Consider the following 18,597-nt stretch of genomic DNA (forward strand, 5'->3'; position numbering starts at 1 on the left):
TGAAAAAATAATGATACTGTTGTGCTGAAAATAAATAAATGGGAAATAAATAAATAAATAATAAATAAATAAATAGTTTGTGTCCTCGAGGGGCAGAGTCAAGGTGAAATCAGAGTCTGGGAGACTGTGATCTCCAGGACCCTGGAAGGGGGGCAAACTCAGCAATGACAATCACGTGACTGTGGACAGCTTGGGAGCAAGAAGAGTCCCTTATTGAGTATGTGGACAAAAGTAATGGCCTCTCTGTTGCCTGCCGAGATTGTTCCTCACCTGACAGTGTGACAGGTAGAGCATAGGAGACCAGGTGTGAGGTGTTTAGCAAGTGTCCACCATGGAGTATCCTTGCAACTTCTTTACCTCCTAACTACTTATGGGAAGGGGAGGCCATTCTGTGAGGATTTTTTTTCTGCTTTCTACCTCTCATGGGACTACATGCATTTCAGATGAGCATCTCGTGTCTTGGAGTGAGTGTGTCTTGTCCTGGAATTGATCAGGTGCAGGGATAGCAGACTAATCATGGGGTTAAGCTGCAGTTTTATGAGATGGGAACAACCTGACCTATGTCCTCCTCCCCAGAGGCCAGCCAAAGTCCACAGTCCATGTCCTAACCTGAATTGCACAGAGGGTGGAGGGAAGAGGATGCAGAGGGTGCATCCTTCTTCTATTTGGACCCGCATACCACAACTGTATGATTGGTCAGTGACTGAGCCCAGTTCCTAGAAGACAAGTCCTGTGTTATCCAGACTAATCAGACAATCTTCTTCCTGGTCACTATGATGTTGTCTGGGCAGATGGGGCATTCTTGTCCAGTCATCCTGAAAGCTGGGGTTCCTGATCAATAGATAAGGGAGAGCCAGTCTCTCTCATCATAGGGTTGTTGTATGGTCCTTCTCTGGGACTGGAGTCATTTTGCTCCCAGGTGGGAAGGAAGTGTGAGACATACTGTGTTTGCATGCTTATCCCCTCTTCCCCCAGACTATCAACTCCCTGACCATGGGGACACTCCTGTATTTTTTGCACGGTGACCTGAGCCCTTAGACCCACAAACAGAATTCAGTGAATGTTCAGTAAATGACATACGTGTGTATTGCATGGATGGTGACTTTTCTGAATTAGTCATAGCTGTATCCTCTGTCCCTTGTTCTGTCTTCACGCTTTGGTATGGAATGGACTGTGTCCCCTAAAAACCCTGAATGGTAACTCTAACCTGTATTGTGCTTATTTAAGATAAGGCATTAAATGATGGGATAATGGATAAATGAGCTTTTAAGGTTGGTGCCCTAATAAATAGGGCTGGTGTCTTTAGAAGAAAATGTAGAGACACCAGGGGTGAACACACAGAGAAATGCTATGTGAGGACCCAGGAAGAATGCTTCAATCTGCAAGCCAGGAAGTGAGAACTCAGGAGAAATCAGCCCTATTGCTACCTTGAACTTGAACACTCAGCCTCCAAATTGTGAGAAAATAAAAATCTTTTGATTTATCCACCCAGTCTGCAATACTGTTATGGTGCTCATAGCAAACTAGCATAATACTCAGGGACTCTGTTCCCAGGACAACCTGCCCCAGCATTTAGAAATTTTCCACTCAGTTTGCCTACAATAGAAAATATGTGTCTATCTGGACAGACTTTGGGGACTGAATTGAGAGACAAAGACAATATTAGAGACAGTTCCCTCAGTTTGGTTTCAGACCTGGTTTAGGCCAAGCAAAAAGAAGAGAAGCAACTGTCTTGGCAGAAGATGGATGCTGAACAAGGAAACCCCATCACTGTGGGGAAAGCAGGTTTTTGTCTCACTTCCTCATAGGACTGGAGCACTGTGTGAGCATTCAGACTGTTGTCCCATGCTGAGCAGTAATAATCAGCCTCATCCTCAGTGTGGAGCCCAGTGATGGTCAGGGTGCCTGAGCTGCCAGACCTGGAGCCAGAGAATCGATCTGGGACACCAGAGGGTCGGTTGCTGCTACCATAGATGATGAGTTTGGGGGTTATTCCTGGAAGTTGTTGGTACCAGTTCACATAATTACCACTCCCAATGTTGGAGCTGCTTCCAGTGCAGGAGATGGTGACCCTCTGTCCCAGGGCCCCAGACACAGAGGGTGGCTGAGTCAGCATAGACTGGGCCCAAGACCCTGGAAGGGGGAGAGCAACAGAAAGGGTCATACTGGAATCTAGAGACAAGAAAGGAAACAGAGTTCACATGTCCTCCCAGGAACCCTTCCTTTGTCCCTGCATCCAATCACCTGTACAGTGAGCCAGCAGGGTGAGGAGGAGAGAGGACAAAGCTATGATGGAGGCCATAATCAATCCTGATGTCTGTGGTCCTGACAGCTGAACAGAGCCTCCCTTCACCCGTCTCTACCCCTCTTCATCCTCTGAGAGAGGGAGGGCCCATTAATGCAAATGAGACCCCCAGGTTTCTATACCCTCACTGACCTGGGGTCAAGACATTCTGCCTGAACATGTCTGGGATTGGGTTGGGGAGGAGCTGTGTGGGGTCAGGGGGTGGGGAGGTCCCAGCTGTGAGCCTTGAGCAGAGGGTACAGGCAGCAATGCCAGATGGCAAGACCAAGATCTTATTACTTCTGACTCCTTAGAAATGGGCCCCAGTGCCCCCTGGTGTCCTGACTCAGATACATCACTGTGTGAAATGGTGAACAAAACCCCAAAGAGAGAACTCCTGCTACCTCGATGCTCTGTACACTATCCCCTCATTTAGGGCCAGGACAAATATCCCTCTATTGTCCCTCCAAAGCCTCATGCCAGATTTTATGCTCTACTGAGACAACTCAGGGACACTTTACCCATGACTCTCTGTGTGGTTCATAGGTAGACTGGATTCTCTACCAAACTTTCACATTGATCAGGATCATGTTCAGATAAGTGATGGGTACCAATGGACACAAGGCCCCCTCTGCGGAGGATTCCGTGCAATTCCCCATGATGTGATGCCTCCCTGTTTTCCAGAGTTCTCCTTCCTCTGAGGTTCCTAAATCACTGAAGTCAGGAGTGTTTCTGTTCAGGTTGTGGGTAGACAGAGTTGTGTGTGTTCCTAGAGGAATTAAACTAAAACTCTTTGCCATTCTATCCATGTGTGTGAAACAACAGTTCTGCACACACTGGGGGCAGTGATACCCTCCCAAGGTCTGTCTTCCCAGCACATGGACACAAGTCTGCAGGAGCTCTGACAAGGGAAGCTGCGTGTGGCATTGACCTCAGAGCAAAAATGGCAAAGATACCCAAGTTCTAGGAAAGAAGGAGTGACAGCTGCAGTAACTCTGATAGGGATTTGGTGACAGAGTTTATGTGTCAGTCACCAGTTAGCTAAGAGTGCACTTTAAAAGGGTATTGTGTTCCTTTATACAAAAATCTTCTTAGTGAGGTTATTTAAACTCAATGACAAAAAATAAAAATAAGCAAGCAAACAAACAAACAAACTCAATGACAATGTTAGTATGAAAATGCAAAAGAAGGGCCATCTGTACCCCAATGTTTATAGCAGCAATGGCCACAGTCACCAAACTATGGAAAGAACCAAGATGCCCTTCAACGGATGAATGGATAAGGAAGATGTGGTCCATATACACTATGGAGTATTATGCCTCCATCAGAAAGGATGAATACCCAACTTTTGTAGCAACATGGACGGGACTGGAAGAGATTATGCTGAGTGAAATAAGTCAAGCAGAGAGAGTCAATTATCATATGGTTTCACTTATTTGTGGAGCATAACAAATAGCATGGAGGACAAGGGGTGTTAGAGAGGAGTAGGGAATTTGGGTAAATTGGAAGTGGAGGTGAACCATGAGAGACTATGGACTCTGAAAAACAGTCTGAGGGGTTTGAAGTGGCGGGGGGTGTGAGAGGTTGGGGTACCAGGTGGTGGGTATTATAGAGGGCACAGCTTGCATGGAGCACTGGGTGTGGTGAAAAGATAATGAATAATGTTTTTCTGAAAATAAATAAATTGGAAAAAAGAGATTAAAAAAAATGCAAGTGCAGATAGGGAGGGAGACAAGATAGTAGAGAAGTAGGAGGTGTTGTTTCAATTGACTCCTAAAGTGAGCTGTTTTTCTACCAAAGAACCCTGATCACCCATGAAATCATCCTGAGATTAGAATTATACACTTCTGGATCTCTACATGGCAGAAGACGCCAGTGGACAGGTATGCAGAGTGGGAACATTGGACAGATATAGAAAGATAAACAAAAGGGGGAGGGAGCCACCAGAAGCGACCCATTGGAAAGTAATGCCCCAATAAGAGAATATCCTGTGATTGGGGACCAACACTAACTTGGAGTCTGGTTTAAGGCACTCAAAAAGAGCAAAATATCTTAAGGGGGAATTGGGTGAATCAGCCTTTTAGGGACAGGGGCTTAAGCCTACGGATCCAGGATGGCCACTGCTGGTGCTGAGCCAGATCCAGTGCGGCAAAGAAGTCAGGCATTGGTCCCTGAGCGGCTGGCACATGTGAGAGTGTCTGGGTGGAGGCATGCCTGAGAGAGTCTGGGACCACAGCCTTTTGCACTCTGCAGGTGTGCTCTGTGACTGGGGTCTGAGTTGTACTCCACACCCTCCCCTGAGATAGGTCCCTGCAGGAGCTAGCCAGTGCTTTCTAGGACCAGGAGAATCTGAACACTCCCAGCCCGTGCTGGTGTGAAATTTTCAGTGTGTTATCTCTGATTGGGACCTCTCTGGCAGTCTGTACCTGCCCAGACAGGCAGTGGTGGGAGCCACTGAAAGCCAGCTTTCTGGACTAGTACTTATCATGCTTTTGGGTAAGAGTGGGAGCTCCTGTGACCCCTGAGACTATCACTGAGTATGCGCTCTTCCAGTAGCAGAGGGGGAGTTTATATGCTCTGGAGAACCCAGAGGGGAGCAGACTGAATCTTCTCTCTGAGACTGAGGTCTGTGTGTAGTCTGCTTTCCTCTAAACCTCTGAAGAACTGCCAAAAGTCACCAAAGGGAGGAAAACAAAACAAAACAAAACACCCTCCAGAGAACAAAAGCCTGAAAAACTGGTTTCCTTAGACTCCATCCTCTTAATCCTGGGCAGGAGGACTCAATGCTAGCAAGACTGCCCGAAAAACCACGTGGCAGGCCCCTCCCCAGATAGCCAGCCAAAAAACAAAAACAAAAACAAAAATAAATCAAAAGAAAAAACAAAAACAAAAGAAAAAAAAACAAAACAAAACCAGGTGACAACGACTACTATTCATAGGTACAACTTTTTTTTTTTTTTGGATAGATAGAGATGTTTCTTTATTGTAAAATATATGCCAAAACATGCTTAATACATAGATTATAACGTTAATATTATACACATAAACCTCTGTAGTAACTACCCCTGAGGTCAAGAGAAGACTATCATTTGCACCCTAGAATCTTCCCTCATATTCCATCCCAATCAGTATCTTCTGCCTCTCTATACTTCCAAATGTAACGTTCTCCTTTCCTAATGGTAGTGACTTCCATGTTTTTCTTTATTTTAATAACTAAGTATGATTCCCTATAGGGATGTATTTGGTTTTGCTTATTATTGTACTTTACATAAATGGAATTGTACTTTTTGGCTGGCTTCTTCTGTTTAACAGTAGGTTTGAGAAATTAATGTTATTGTATTCTTTGTAGTTTCCCCATTTTTACATCTCTATACTATTACATTCAATGAATAAACCACCACTATGAATTATGTCCACTTTGGAGCTACCAGGAATAATTCTACTATGAATATATAGTTCATTTTCCTGGTTCACACTTGCATTCATTTATTTTTTTTCAATTTATTTATTTTCAGAAAAACAGTATTCATTATTTTTTCACAACACCCAGTGCTCCATGCAAGCCGTGCCCTCTAAAATACCCACCACCTGGTACCCCAACCTCCCACCCCCCCGCCACTTCAAACCCCTCAGACTGTTTTTCAGAGTCCATAGTCTCTCATGGTTCACCTCCCCTTCCAATTTACCCAAATTCCCTACTCCTCTCTAACGCCCCTTGTCCTAAATGCTATTTGTTATGCTCCACAAATAAGTGAAACCATATGATAATTGACTCTCTCTGCTTGACTTATTTCACTCAGCATAATCTCTTCCAGTCCCGTCCATGTTGCTACAAAAGTTGGGTATTCATCCTTTCTGATGGAGGCATAATACTCCATAGTGTATATGGACCACATCTTCCTTATCCATTCGTCCATTGAAGGGCATCTTCATTCTTTCCACAATTTGGCGACCATGGCCATTGCTGCTATAAACATTTGGGTACAGATTGCCCTACGTTTCACTACATCTGTGTCTTTGGGGTAAATACCCAGTAATGCGATTGCAGGGTCATAGGGAAGTTCTGTTTTTCATTTCTTTTTTTTTTTTTTTCTTACGAAATCTCACACTGTTCTCCAAAGTGGCCACAACAACTTGTATTCTCACCAACGGTGTAAGAGGGTCCCCTTTCTCCACATCCTCTCCAACATATGTTGCTTCCTGTCTTCCTAATTTTGGCCATTCTAACTTCTGTAAGGTGGTATCTCAATGCGGTTTTAATTTGAATCTCCCTGATGGCTAGTGATGATGAACATTTTTTCATGTGTCTGATAGCCATTTGTATGTCTTCATTGGAGAATTGTCTGTTCACATCTTCTGTCCATTTTTTGATATGATTGTCTGTTTTGTGTGTGTTGAGTTTGAGGAGTTCTTTACAGATCCTGGATATCAACCTTTTGTCTGTACTGTCATTTGCAAATATCTTCTCTCATTCTGTGGGTTGACTCTTTCTTTTGTTGACTGTTTCCTTTGCTGTGCAGAAGATTGTGATCTTGATGAAGTCCCAAAAGTTCATCTTCTCTTTTGTTTCCTTTGCCTTTGGAGACATATCTTGAAAGAAGTTGCTGTGGCTGATATTAAAGAGGTTGCTGCCTATGTTCTCCTCTAGGATTCTGATGGATTTCTGTCTCACGTTGATGTCTTTAATCCACTTTGAGTTTACCTTTGTGTATGGTGTAAGAGAATGGTCGATTTTCATTCTTCTACTTATAGCTGTCCAGTATTCCCAGCACCATTTATTGAAGAGACTGTCTTTTTTCCACTGTATAATTTTTCCTGTTTTGTAGAAGATTACTTGCCCATAGCATAGAGTTGAGAGTCCACATCTGGGCTCTCTACTCTGTTCCACAGGTCTATGTGTCTATGTGACTTTACTGCCTATGTTCTCCTCTAGGATTCTGATGGATTACTGTGTCATGTTGAGGTCTTTTATCCGTTTTGAGTTTATCTTTGTGTATGGTGTAAGAGAATCGTCCTTACCTGATAATAGGGTCGATTGTCTCTTATTTATCTTAGTCTTACACTTTTTTTTTTGTTTTTCTTGCCTTGTAGTTCTGAAACATGTCTGGAAAATCCAGTCCAATGTCAAACAGCAGTGTTGAGATTGGACATGATCACCTTGGTCTCACCTGAGAAGGAAAGCTTTTAGCGTTTCACTTTTAGTGTTTCATTTTATAATTTTTCATGTGTGTGAGCTGCATGTGCTTTATAGTTGTATAGATCTCTACAGTTTTACACCTTTCTTTATCAAGCTGAAGATATGCTTCTCTATTTTTCATGCTCTCAATATTTTTATTCATTTTTTTCATTCATTCCCATCCATTATAATGAATAGGTTTTGAATAATGTGAAATGTTCTTTTTTTTTTTCTATTGGTTGATAAGATCAAGGTTTTTTTTTTCCTTTTTAGCTGGTTAATACAAGATATTAGATTGTTTCACTTTGTAATGTTAAACAGGCTTTGACTTTTTTCTTTCTTTTATTTTATTTATTCTTTATGTTTTTTTCCAATTTATTTATTTTCAGAAAAGCAGTATTCATTATTTTTTCACCACACCCAGTGCTCCATGCAAGCCATGCCCTCTATAATACCCACCACCTGGTACCCCAACCTCCCACCCCCCCGCCACTTCAAACCCCTCAGACTGTTTTTCAGAGTCCATAGTCTCTCATGGTTCACCTCCACTTCCAATTTACCCAAAATCCCTACTTCTCTCTAACGCCCCTTGTCCTCCATGCTATTTGTTATGCTCCACAAATAAGTGAAACCATATGATAATTGACTCTCTCTGCTTGACTTATTTCACTCAGTATAATCTCTTCCAGTCCCGTCCATGTTGCTACAAAAGTTGGGTATTCATCCTTTCTGATGGAGGCATAATACTCCATAGTGTATATGGACCACATCTTCCTTATCCATTCATCCGTTGAAGGGCATCTTGGTTCTTTCCATAGTTTGGCGACCGTGGCCATTGCTGCTATAAATATTGGGGTACAGATGGCCCTTCTTTTCACGACATCTGTATCTTTGGGGTAAATACCCAGGAGTGCAATTGCAGGGTCGTAGGGAAGCTCTATTTTTAATTTCTTGAGGAATCTCCACTCTGTTCTCCAAAGAGGCTGCACCAACTTGCATTCCAACCAACAGTGGAAGAGGGTTCCCCTTTCTCCACATCCTCTCCAACACATGTTGTTTCCTGTTTTGTTAATTTTGGCCATTCTAACTGGTGTAAGGTGATATTTCAATGTGGTTTTAATTTGAATCTCCCTGAGGGCTAATGATGATGAGCATTTTTTCATGTGTCTGATAGCCATTTGTATGTCTTGATTGGAGAAGAGTCTGTTCATATCTTCTGCCCATTTTTTGACGTGTTTGTCTTTTTCGTATGGGTTGAGTTTGAGGAGTTCATTATAGATCCTGGAAATCAACCTTTTGTCTGTACTGTCATTTGCAAATATCTTCTCCCATTCCGTGGGTTTCCTCATTGTTTTGTTGACAGTTTCCTTTGCTGTGCAGAAGCTTTTGATTTTGATGAAGTCCCAGAAGTTTATTTTCGCTTTTGTTTCCTTTGCCTTTGGAGACGTATCTTGAAAGAAGTTGCTGTGGCTGATATCGAAGAGATTACTGCCTATGTTCTCCTCTAAGATTCTGATGGATTCCTATCTCACATTGAGGTCTTTTATCCATTTTGAGTTGATCTCTGTGTACGGTGTAAGAGAATGGTCGAGTTTCATTCTTCTACATATAGCTGTCCAGTTTTCCCAGCACCATTTACTGAAGAGACTGTCTTTTTTCCACCCTATATTTTTTCCTGTTTTGTCAAAGATTAATTGACCATAGAGTTGAGGGTCCATATCAAGGCTCTCTACTCTGTTCCACTGGTCTATGTGTCTGTTTTTATGCTAGTACCATGCTGTCTTGGTGATCACAGCTTTGTAATAAAGCTTGAAATCAGGTAAGGTGATGCCGCCAGCTTTATTTTTGTTTTTCAACATTTCCTTAGCGATTCGGGGTCTCTTCTGATTCCATACAAATTTTAGGATTATTTGCTCCAGCTCTTTAAGAATGCCGGTGGAATTTTGATCGGAATGGCATTAAAGGTGTAGATTGCTCTAGGCAGTATAGACATTTTAACAATGTTTATTCTTCCGATCCAAGAGCATGGAATGGTCTTCCATCTTTTTGTGTCTTCTTCAATTTCTTTCATGAGTGTTCTATAGTTCCTCAAGTAGAGATCCTTTACCTCTTTAGTTAGGTTTATTCCAAGGTATCTTATGGTTCTTGGTGCTATAGTAAATGGAATCGATTCTCTAATTTCCCTTTCTGTATTTTCATTGTTAGTGTATAAGAAAGCCACTGATTTCTGCACATTGACTTTGTATCCTGCCACGTTCCTGAATTGCTGTATGAGTTCTAGTAGTTTGGGGGTGGAGTCTTTTGGGTTTTCCATATAAAGAATCATGTCATCTGCGAAGAGAGAGAGTTTGACTTCTTCATTACCAATTTGAATACCTTTTATTTCTCTCTGTTGTCTGATTGCAGTTGCTAGGACTTCTAATACTATGTTGAACAAGAGTGGTGAAAGTGGGCATCCTTGTCTTGTTCCTGATCTCAATGGGAAGGCTGCAAGTTTTTTCCCATTGAGGATGATATTTGCTGTGGGTCTTTCATAGATAGATTTGATGAGGTTCAGGAATTTTCCCTCTATCCCTATACTTTGAAGCGTTTTAATCAGGAACGGATGTTGGATTTTGTCAAATGCTTTTTCTGCATCAATTGAGAGGACCATGTGGTTCTTCTCTCTTCTCATATTAATTTGTTGTATCACATTGATTGATTTACGAATGTTGAACCATCCTTGTAGCCCAGGGATGAATCCCACCTGATCATGGTGGATAATCTTTTTAATGTGCTGTTGGATCCTGTTGGCTAGGATCTTGTTGAGAATCTTAGCATCCATATTCATCAGTGATATTGGTCTGAAATTCTCCTTTTTGGTAGGGTCCTTGCCTGGTTTGGGGATCAGGGTAATGCTGGCTTCATAGAAAGAGTCAGGAAGTTTTCCTTCTGCTTCAATTTTTTGAAACAGCTTCAGGAGAATAGGTGTTATTTCTTCTTTGAAGGTTTGGTAGAATTCCCCAGGGAATCCTCAAATCCTGGGCTCTTGTTTTTTGGGAGGTTTTTGATCACTGATTCAATCTCGTTATTAGATATCGGTCTATTCAGGTTGTCGATTTCTTCCTGGTTCAATTTTGGTAGTTTATATTTTTCCAGGAATGCATCCATTTCATCTAGGTTGCTAAGCTTCTTGGCATATAACTGTTCCTAATAACTTCTGATGATTGTTTCTACTTCCTTGGCGTTAGTTGTGATCTCTCCCTTTTCATTCATAATTTTATGAATTTGGGCTTTCTCTCTTTTCTTTCGGATTAGTGTAGCCAGTGGCTTATCGATCTTATTGATTCTTTCAAAAAACCAGCTTCTAGTTTCATTGATACGTTGTACTGTATCTCTAGTTACTCCCTCATTGATCTCAGCTCTTATCTTGATGATTTCCCTTTTTATGTGTGGAGTTGGTTTGATTTGTTGTTGCTCCTCCAGTTCTTTAAGGTGTAGAGACAGCTGGTGTGTTCTGGATTTTTCAATTTTTTTGAGCGAGTCTTGGGTGGCTATGTATTTTCCTCTTAGGACCGCCTTTGCTGTATCCCATAGGTTTTGGACCTAAGTGTCTTCATTCTCATTGCTTTCCATGAATTGTTTCAGCTCTTCTTTGATCTCCTGGTTGATCCAAGCATTCTTAAGCAAGGTGGTCTTTAGCTTCCAGGTGTTTGAGCTCCTTCGGAACTTTTCCTTGTGATTGAGCTCCAGTTTCAAAGCATTGTGATCTGAGAATATGCAGGGAATCATCTCAGTCTTTTGGTATCGGTTGAGTCCTGATTTGTGACCCAGTATGTGGTCTATTCTGGAGAAGGTTCCGTGTGCACTTGAGAAGAATGAGTATTCTGCTGTTTTATGGTGGAATGTTCTGTATATATCTATGAGGTCCATCTGGTCCAATGTGTCATTCAATGCTCTTGTTTCTTTATTGATTTTCTGCTTCGATGATCTGTCTAATTCTGAAAGAGGCGTGTTAAGATCTCCTACGATTAGTGTATTCATATCAATATGACTCTTTATCTTGATTAACAGTTTTCTTAAGTAATTGGCTGCTCCCATATTGGGAGCATAGATATTTACAATTGTTAGATCATCTTGGTGGATAGTCCCTTTGAGGATTATGTAGTGTCCTTCTGTATCTCTGACTACAGTCTTTAGTTTGAAGTCTAATTTATCTGATATGAGAATCGCTACCCCAGCCTTCTTTTGAGTCCCATTGGCATGAAAGATGTTTCTCCACACATTCACTTTCAGTCTGCATGTATCTCTAGGTACAAAATGGGTCTCTTGTAGACAGCATATGGATGGGTCCTGTCGTTTTATCCAATTTGCAACCCTGTGCCGTTTATGGGTGCATTTAGGCCATTCACATTGAGAGTGATTATTGATAGATACGTTTTTATTGACATCGAGTTACCTTGAAGTCTTTCTTTCTGTAGACTGTCTCTATATTTCTGTTCAATGCTATTCTTTGGATTTTTCCTCTTTTATAGAACCCCCCTTTTATTTCCTGCAGTATCGGCTTGGTGGTTGCATAGTCTTTTAAGCCTTGCCGGTCTTGGAAACTCTTTATCTCTCCATCCATTTTGAATGTCAGTCTTGCTGGATAAAGTATTCTTGGCTGCATGTTCTTCTCATTTAGTGCCCTGAATATATCTTGCCAGCCTCTTCTGGCTTGCCAGGTCTCTGTGGACAGGTCTGGCCTTATTCTGATGGGCTTCCCTCTGTAAGTAAGGTGCCTCTTTGCCCTGGCGGCTTTCAAGAGGTTATACCTACAATTATAATTTCTCAATTTGACTATCAGGTGTCGTGATTTTTTTTGGAGTGTATAATCTTGGGTGGAGACCGTTCAGCCTCTAGTACATGAACGCTGGTTTCATTCGGGAGATTCGGAAAACTTTCATGAAGGACTTGTTCCACGATATCTTCTAGATTTCTTTCTTTCTCCTCCCCTTCAGGAATTCCAATAATTCTGAAGTTGGAACGCTTCATGGCATCATTTATTTCCCTGATTCTGCTTTCGTGGGATCTAAGCTGTTTGTTCCAGGCTTCCTCCTGATCCTTTCTCTCTTTCTGTTTGTCTTCCAGATCACTAATTCTATCTTCTGTCTCAGTTACCCTAGCTTTGAGAGAGTTTAGATTAGATTGGAACTCATTGAGAGCATTGTGGACCTCCTCCCTGGTAGCTTTAAGCTCCGCCCTAACATTGTGAACATCCTGTCTGGTCGCTTTCAGTTCGGCCCTAATCAATTCTGTTTGGTCATCCATGGCTTTCTCCAACCTAGCTATTGCCTGGATAATTATTACCCTGAATTCTCTTTCCGACATATTGTCTATGTTGATAGCCGTTAGCTCTGTTGCAGAAGGTCCATCCTCTGTATTTTTCTTCTGTTGGGCATTCCTCCTCCTAGTCATTTTGGTGATAGATGGCTGAACGGGTGTACCAGGGTGTATTGACTGTGGTGCAGTCAAGGTGCACCCTGGAATGCTTCTGAGGAATCATTGTTCCCCACCCAAATGGGAGGAAAAAGAAAAGGAAAAGAAAAAAATAGAGAGGGAGAGAGACAGGAAAGAAAGGTGAGATAAAAGACAAAGTTTAGCCCAAATGGGCCCCAAGGTAAGATGTATGAACTATACAAACAAACACAGACAAACAAAAAGAGTGATAAAAGTATATGACTAGGGAAAAATTATATATATATATATATATATATATATATATATATTTGCATATACATATATGCAAATAAAGGAAGAACCTCGTCAAAAAAACCCTGAGTGTAACATTGGTATACTATCAGGACAAACACAAAAACACAGAAATACTGGTGAAGAAAAAGATGGGAGAGTGGTTGTAAATTCTCAGTGTGGGTGAGAAAGGTTGTTTTGATTCTTCCGGGATGTATCTTGATATCTTTGTTAAAGGACTCAACTTTCCTAAGATAAGGGGGATTAGGAATTGGTTTACCTATAGGAATGGCATTGATTGGGGAAAGGGGATTACCTTGAAGTTTAACTCTATATGAATATTGGAAGATAAAAATTAAAGCAAGGAATAAAGTAAACTAAACTAAAAAAATAGAAATGCAAGAGGAAAACACAGGTGTATTTATCAAAAAGTTCAGGTTAGAAGGTTATTAAGGAATTTGATGTACTATACAGCTCACTGTTACGGTAATAGGTTAAAATTATATATATAATAAGAAAAAATTAACTATAAAAAAATGAGCCAGAATAGTGGGATCGAAGTAATAATAAAAATTGTCCTATGAAGTAGTGGTGGTTGTTCTCTTGTCATCTTTTTTTTTTTCCTTTCCCGGTTTTTTTTTTTTTTTTTCTGGGGGAAGGACCTGCCACGTGGGTTTTCAGTCCCTGAAGTTCTCTCAGATAAGTCCTCCCACCCCCCTCAAAGGGGTGAGCTCTGAGGAAACTGTTTTTTCCAGGCTTTTGTTCTCTGGAGGTTTTTATATTTGTTCACTTTTGTTTTCTCTCTCTACTTGACCGTTTTTGATGGTTTTTGTAGGTTTAGAGGAAAGCAAACTGCACCCTGACGTCCCTCTGAGAGAGAAGCCTCAGTCCAGCTGCAGAGCCCATATAAATCCCCCCTTGGCCACTGGCAGAGCAGATTCCCAGTCGCGGTCCCTTGGGACTCAGGATTTTTTGCTTGTACCCAAAACCATGGAGCGGCGGCTGTCTGGGCAGCTCCAGACTGCCAGAGAAGTTCCAAGCAGTGATCACACACTGAGATTTTCCCACTGGCCCGGGCTGGGAGTGCCTGGTCTTTCCAGTCCTAGAGCACCCAGCTGGCATTTGTGTGCACCTCTCTCAGGGGAGGGCGCGGGGCACGACTTGGACTCTGATGGCATGGCAGGGCACTCATGTGGGGACTGCAAAAAGGCTGTGCTTCTGTTGACTGGCGAGGCTCCCAGCTCCTCACGGCAGCTGGGCGCCACGCACTCTCAGGTGCACTGGTGGTTCAGGGACCAAGACCTGGTTTCTCTGCTGCACTCTCTCTGGCTCTGTGCCAGTGGTGTCTGTCCTGGGTCTGGGGACTTAATCCCCGACCCTAACACCCCGATTCCCACAATTTCCCCCCAGTTATCCTTTGCTGTTTTTGAATGATTTCTATCAGACTCCTGAGTTAATGCTGGTCCCCAGGCACAGGGCACTCTCGTATTGCCATATTACTTTCCATCGGGTCACCTCTGGTGGCTCCCTCCCCCTTTTGTTTATCTTCCGATATCAGTCCGACTTTCCCACTCTGCTTTACCTGCCCACTGGCGTCTTCTGCTCCAGTAGAGATCCAGACGTGTATAATTCTGATCTCAAGCTGATTTCGTGGGTGATTGGAGATCTTTGGAAGGTAATCAGCTCACTTTAGCGTACAGGTTAGACGGGCACCTCCTCCTACTTCCCCGCCATTGTGTCTCCCAAGAAACTCATTTTAAACCCAAAGACACCTCCAGATTTAAAGTGAGGCAGTGGAAAATAATTTACCATGCTAATGGACATCAGAAGAAAGCAGGGGTGGCAATCCTTATATCAGATCAGTTAGATTTTAATCCAAAGAATATAATAAGAGATGAGGAAGGACACTATATCATACTCAAAGGATCTGTCCAACAGGAAGATCTAACAATTTTAAATATCTATGCCCCCAACGTGAAGCTGCCAACTATATAAACCAATTAATAACAAAATCAAAGAAACACATCAACAATAATACAATAATGGTAGGGGACTTTAACACCCCCTCACTGAAATGGACAGATCATCCAAGCAAAAGATCAACAAGGAAATAAAGGCCTTAAATGACACAGTGGACCAGATGGACATCACAAATATATTCAGAACATTTCATCCCAAAGCAACAGAACACAAATTCTTCTCTAGTGCACATGGAACATTCTCCAGAATAGATAACAGCCTTGGTCCTAAATCAGGTCTCAACCAGTAACAAAAGATTGGGTTCAAGATGCCCTTCAATGGATGAATGGATAAGGAAGATGTGGTCCATATACACTATGGAGTATTATGCCTCCATCAGAAAGGATGAATACCCAACTATTGTAGCAACATGGATGGGACTGGAAGAGATTATGCTGAGTGAAATAAGTCAAGCAGAGAGAGTCAATTATCATATGGTTTCACTTATTTGTGGAGCATAACAAATAGCATGGAGGACGAGGGGCATTAGAGAGGAGTAGGGAATTTGGGTAAATTGGAAGGGGAGGTGAATCATGAGAGACTATGGACTCTGAAAAACAATCTGAGGGGTTTGAAGCGGTGGGGGGAAGGGAGGTTGGTGTACCAGGTGGTGGGTATTATAGAGAGCACGGCTTGCATGGAGCACTGGGTGTGGTGAAAAAATAATGAAAAATGTTTTTCTGAAAATAAATAAATTGGAAAAAAAAGATTGGGTTCGTTCTCTGCATATTTTCAGACCACAATGCTCTGAAGCTAGAACTCAATCACAAGAGGAAATTTGGAAGGAACCTGAAGACATTGAGACTAAACACCATCCTTCTAAAGAATAAATGAGTCAACCAGGAAATTAAAGAAGAATTTAAAAAAAATTCATGGAAACAAATGATAATGAAAACAACGGTTCAAAATCTGTGGGACACAACAAAGGCAGTCCTGAGAGGAAAATATATAGCGATACAAGCCTTTCTCAAGAAACAAGAAAGGTCTCGGGTACACAACCTAACACTACACCTAAAGGGGTTGGAGAAAGAACAAGAAAGAAATCCTAAACCCAGCAGGAGAAGATAAATCCTAAAGATCAGAGCAGAAATCAATGAAATAGAAACCGAAAAAACAATAGAACAAATCAACGAAACTAACAGCTGGTTCTTTGAAAGAATTAATAAGTTTGATAAGCCCCTGGCCAGACTTATCAAAAAGAAAAGAGAAAGGACCCAAATAAATAAAATCATGAATGAAAGAGGAGAGAACACAACTAACACCAAAGAAATACAGACAATTATAAGAACATACTATGAGCAACTCTACACCAACATATTTGACAATCTGGAGAAATGGATGCATTCCTAGAAACATATAAACTACCACAACTGAACCAGGAAGAAATAGAAATCCAGAACAGACCCATAACGAGTAAGGAGATTGAAACAGTCATCAAAAATCTCCAAACAAACAAACGCCCAGGGCCAGACGGCTTCCCGGGAGAATTCTACCAAACATTTAAAGAGGAACCAATTCCTATTCTCCTGAAACTGTTCCAAAAAAATAGAAATGGAAGGAAAACTTCCAAACTCATTTTATGAGGCCAGCATCACCTTGATCCCAAAACCAGACAAGGATCCCATCAAAAAAGAGAACTACAGACCAATATCCTTGATGAACACAGATGCAAAAATTCTCTTTGGAGAACAGTGTGGAGATTCCTCAAGAAATTAAAAATAGAGCATCCCTATGACCCTGCAATTGCACTCCTGGGTATTTACCCCAAAGATACAGATGTCGTGAAAAGAAGGGCCATCTGTACCCCAATGTTTATAGCAGCAATGGCCACGGTCGCCAAACTATGCAAAGAACCAAGATGCCCTTCAACGGATGAATGGATAAGGAAGATGTGGTCCATATACACTATGGAGTATTATGCCTCCATCAGAAAGGATGAATACCCAACTTTTGTAGCAACATGGACGGGACTGGAAGAGATTATACTGAGTGAAATAAGTCAAGCAGAGAGAGTCAATTATCATATGGTTTCACTTATTTGTGGAGCATAACAAATAGCATGGAGGACAAGGAGCGTTAGAGAGGAGTAGGGAATTTGGGTAAATTGGAAGGGGAGGTGAACCATGAGAGACTATGGACTCTGAAAAACAGTCTGAGGGGTTTGAAGTGGCGGGGGGCGGTGGGAGGTTGGGGTACCAGGTGGTGGGTATTATAGAGGGCACGGCTTGCATGGAGCACTGGGTGTGTTGAAAAAATAATGAATACTGTTTTTCTGAAAATAAATAAATTGGAAAAAAACATAAAGAATAAATTAAAAAAGAAAGAAAAAAATCAAAGCCTGTTTAACATTACAAAGTGAAACAATCTAATATCTTGTATTAACCAGCTAAAAAGGAAAAAAAAAACCTTGATCTTATCAACCAATAGAAAAAAAAAAGAACATTTCACATTATTCAAAACCTATTCATTATAATGGATGGGAATGAATGAAAAAAATGAATAAAAATATTGAGAGCATGAAAAATAGAGAAGCATATCTTCAGCTTGATAAAGAATGGTGTAAAACTGTAGAGATCTATACAACTATAAAGCACATGCAGCTCACACACATGAAAAATTATAAAATGAAACACTAAAAGTGAAACGCTAAAAGCTTTCCTTCTCAGGTGAGACCAAGGTGATCATGTCCAATCTCAACACTGCTGTTTGACATTGGACTGGATTTTCCAGACATGTTTCAGAACTACAAGGCAAGAAAAACAAAAAAAAAAGTGTAAGACTAAGATAAATAAGAGACAATCGACCCTATTATCAGGTAAGGACGATTCTCTTACACCATACACAAAGATAAACTCAAAACGGATAAAAGACCTCAACATGACACAGTAATCCATCAGAATCCTAGAGGAGAACATAGGCAGTAAAGTCACATAGACATATAGACCTGTGGAACAGAGTAGAGAGCCCAGATGTGGACTCTCAACTCTATGCTATGGGCAAGTAATCTTCTACAAAACAGGAAAAATTATACAGTGGAAAAAAGACAGTCTCTTCAATAAATGGTGCTGGGAATACTGGACAGCTATAAGTAGAAGAATGAAAATCGACCATTCTCTTACACCATACACAAAGGTAAACTCAAAGTGGATTAAAGACATCAACGTGAGACAGAAATCCATCAGAATCCTAGAGGAGAACATAGGCAGCAACCTCTTTAATATCAGCCACAGCAACTTCTTTCAAGATATGTCTCCAAAGGCAAAGGAAACAAAAGAGAAGATGAACTTTTGGGACTTCATCAAGATCACAATCTTCTGCACAGCAAAGGAAACAGTCAACAAAAGAAAGAGTCAACCCACAGAATGAGAGAAGATATTTGCAAATGACAGTACAGACAAAAGGTTGATAT

The 18,597-nt window shown here is 41.4% G+C and overlaps 1 protein-coding gene across 2 annotated transcripts in view; it reads right to left on the minus strand.

Annotated features, from left to right (window-relative positions):
• LOC122903652 (immunoglobulin lambda-1 light chain-like) overlaps window positions 1–18,597 on the minus strand; it is a 1,198,107-nt gene that overhangs the window by 1,165,494 nt on the left and 14,016 nt on the right. The window contains exons 1-2 of one of the 2 annotated variants that reach the window (XM_044244434.1): window positions 2,245–2,355; window positions 1,827–2,133 (exon numbers count right to left, since the gene is read on the minus strand). The exons of the other annotated variant lie outside the window; for it this stretch is intronic. Of the exons in view, the coding sequence (XP_044100369.1) occupies window positions 1,827–2,133; window positions 2,245–2,302 (365 nt within the window). The 5' untranslated portion in view covers window positions 2,303–2,355. Of the gene's footprint in view, window positions 1–1,826; window positions 2,134–2,244; window positions 2,356–18,597 lie in introns of those variants that run through there. 2 annotated transcript variants of the gene reach the window in all.

Source organism: Neovison vison, chromosome 3, assembly GCF_020171115.1.
Source record: "Neovison vison isolate M4711 chromosome 3, ASM_NN_V1, whole genome shotgun sequence".
NCBI lineage: Eukaryota > Metazoa > Chordata > Mammalia > Carnivora > Mustelidae > Neogale > Neogale vison.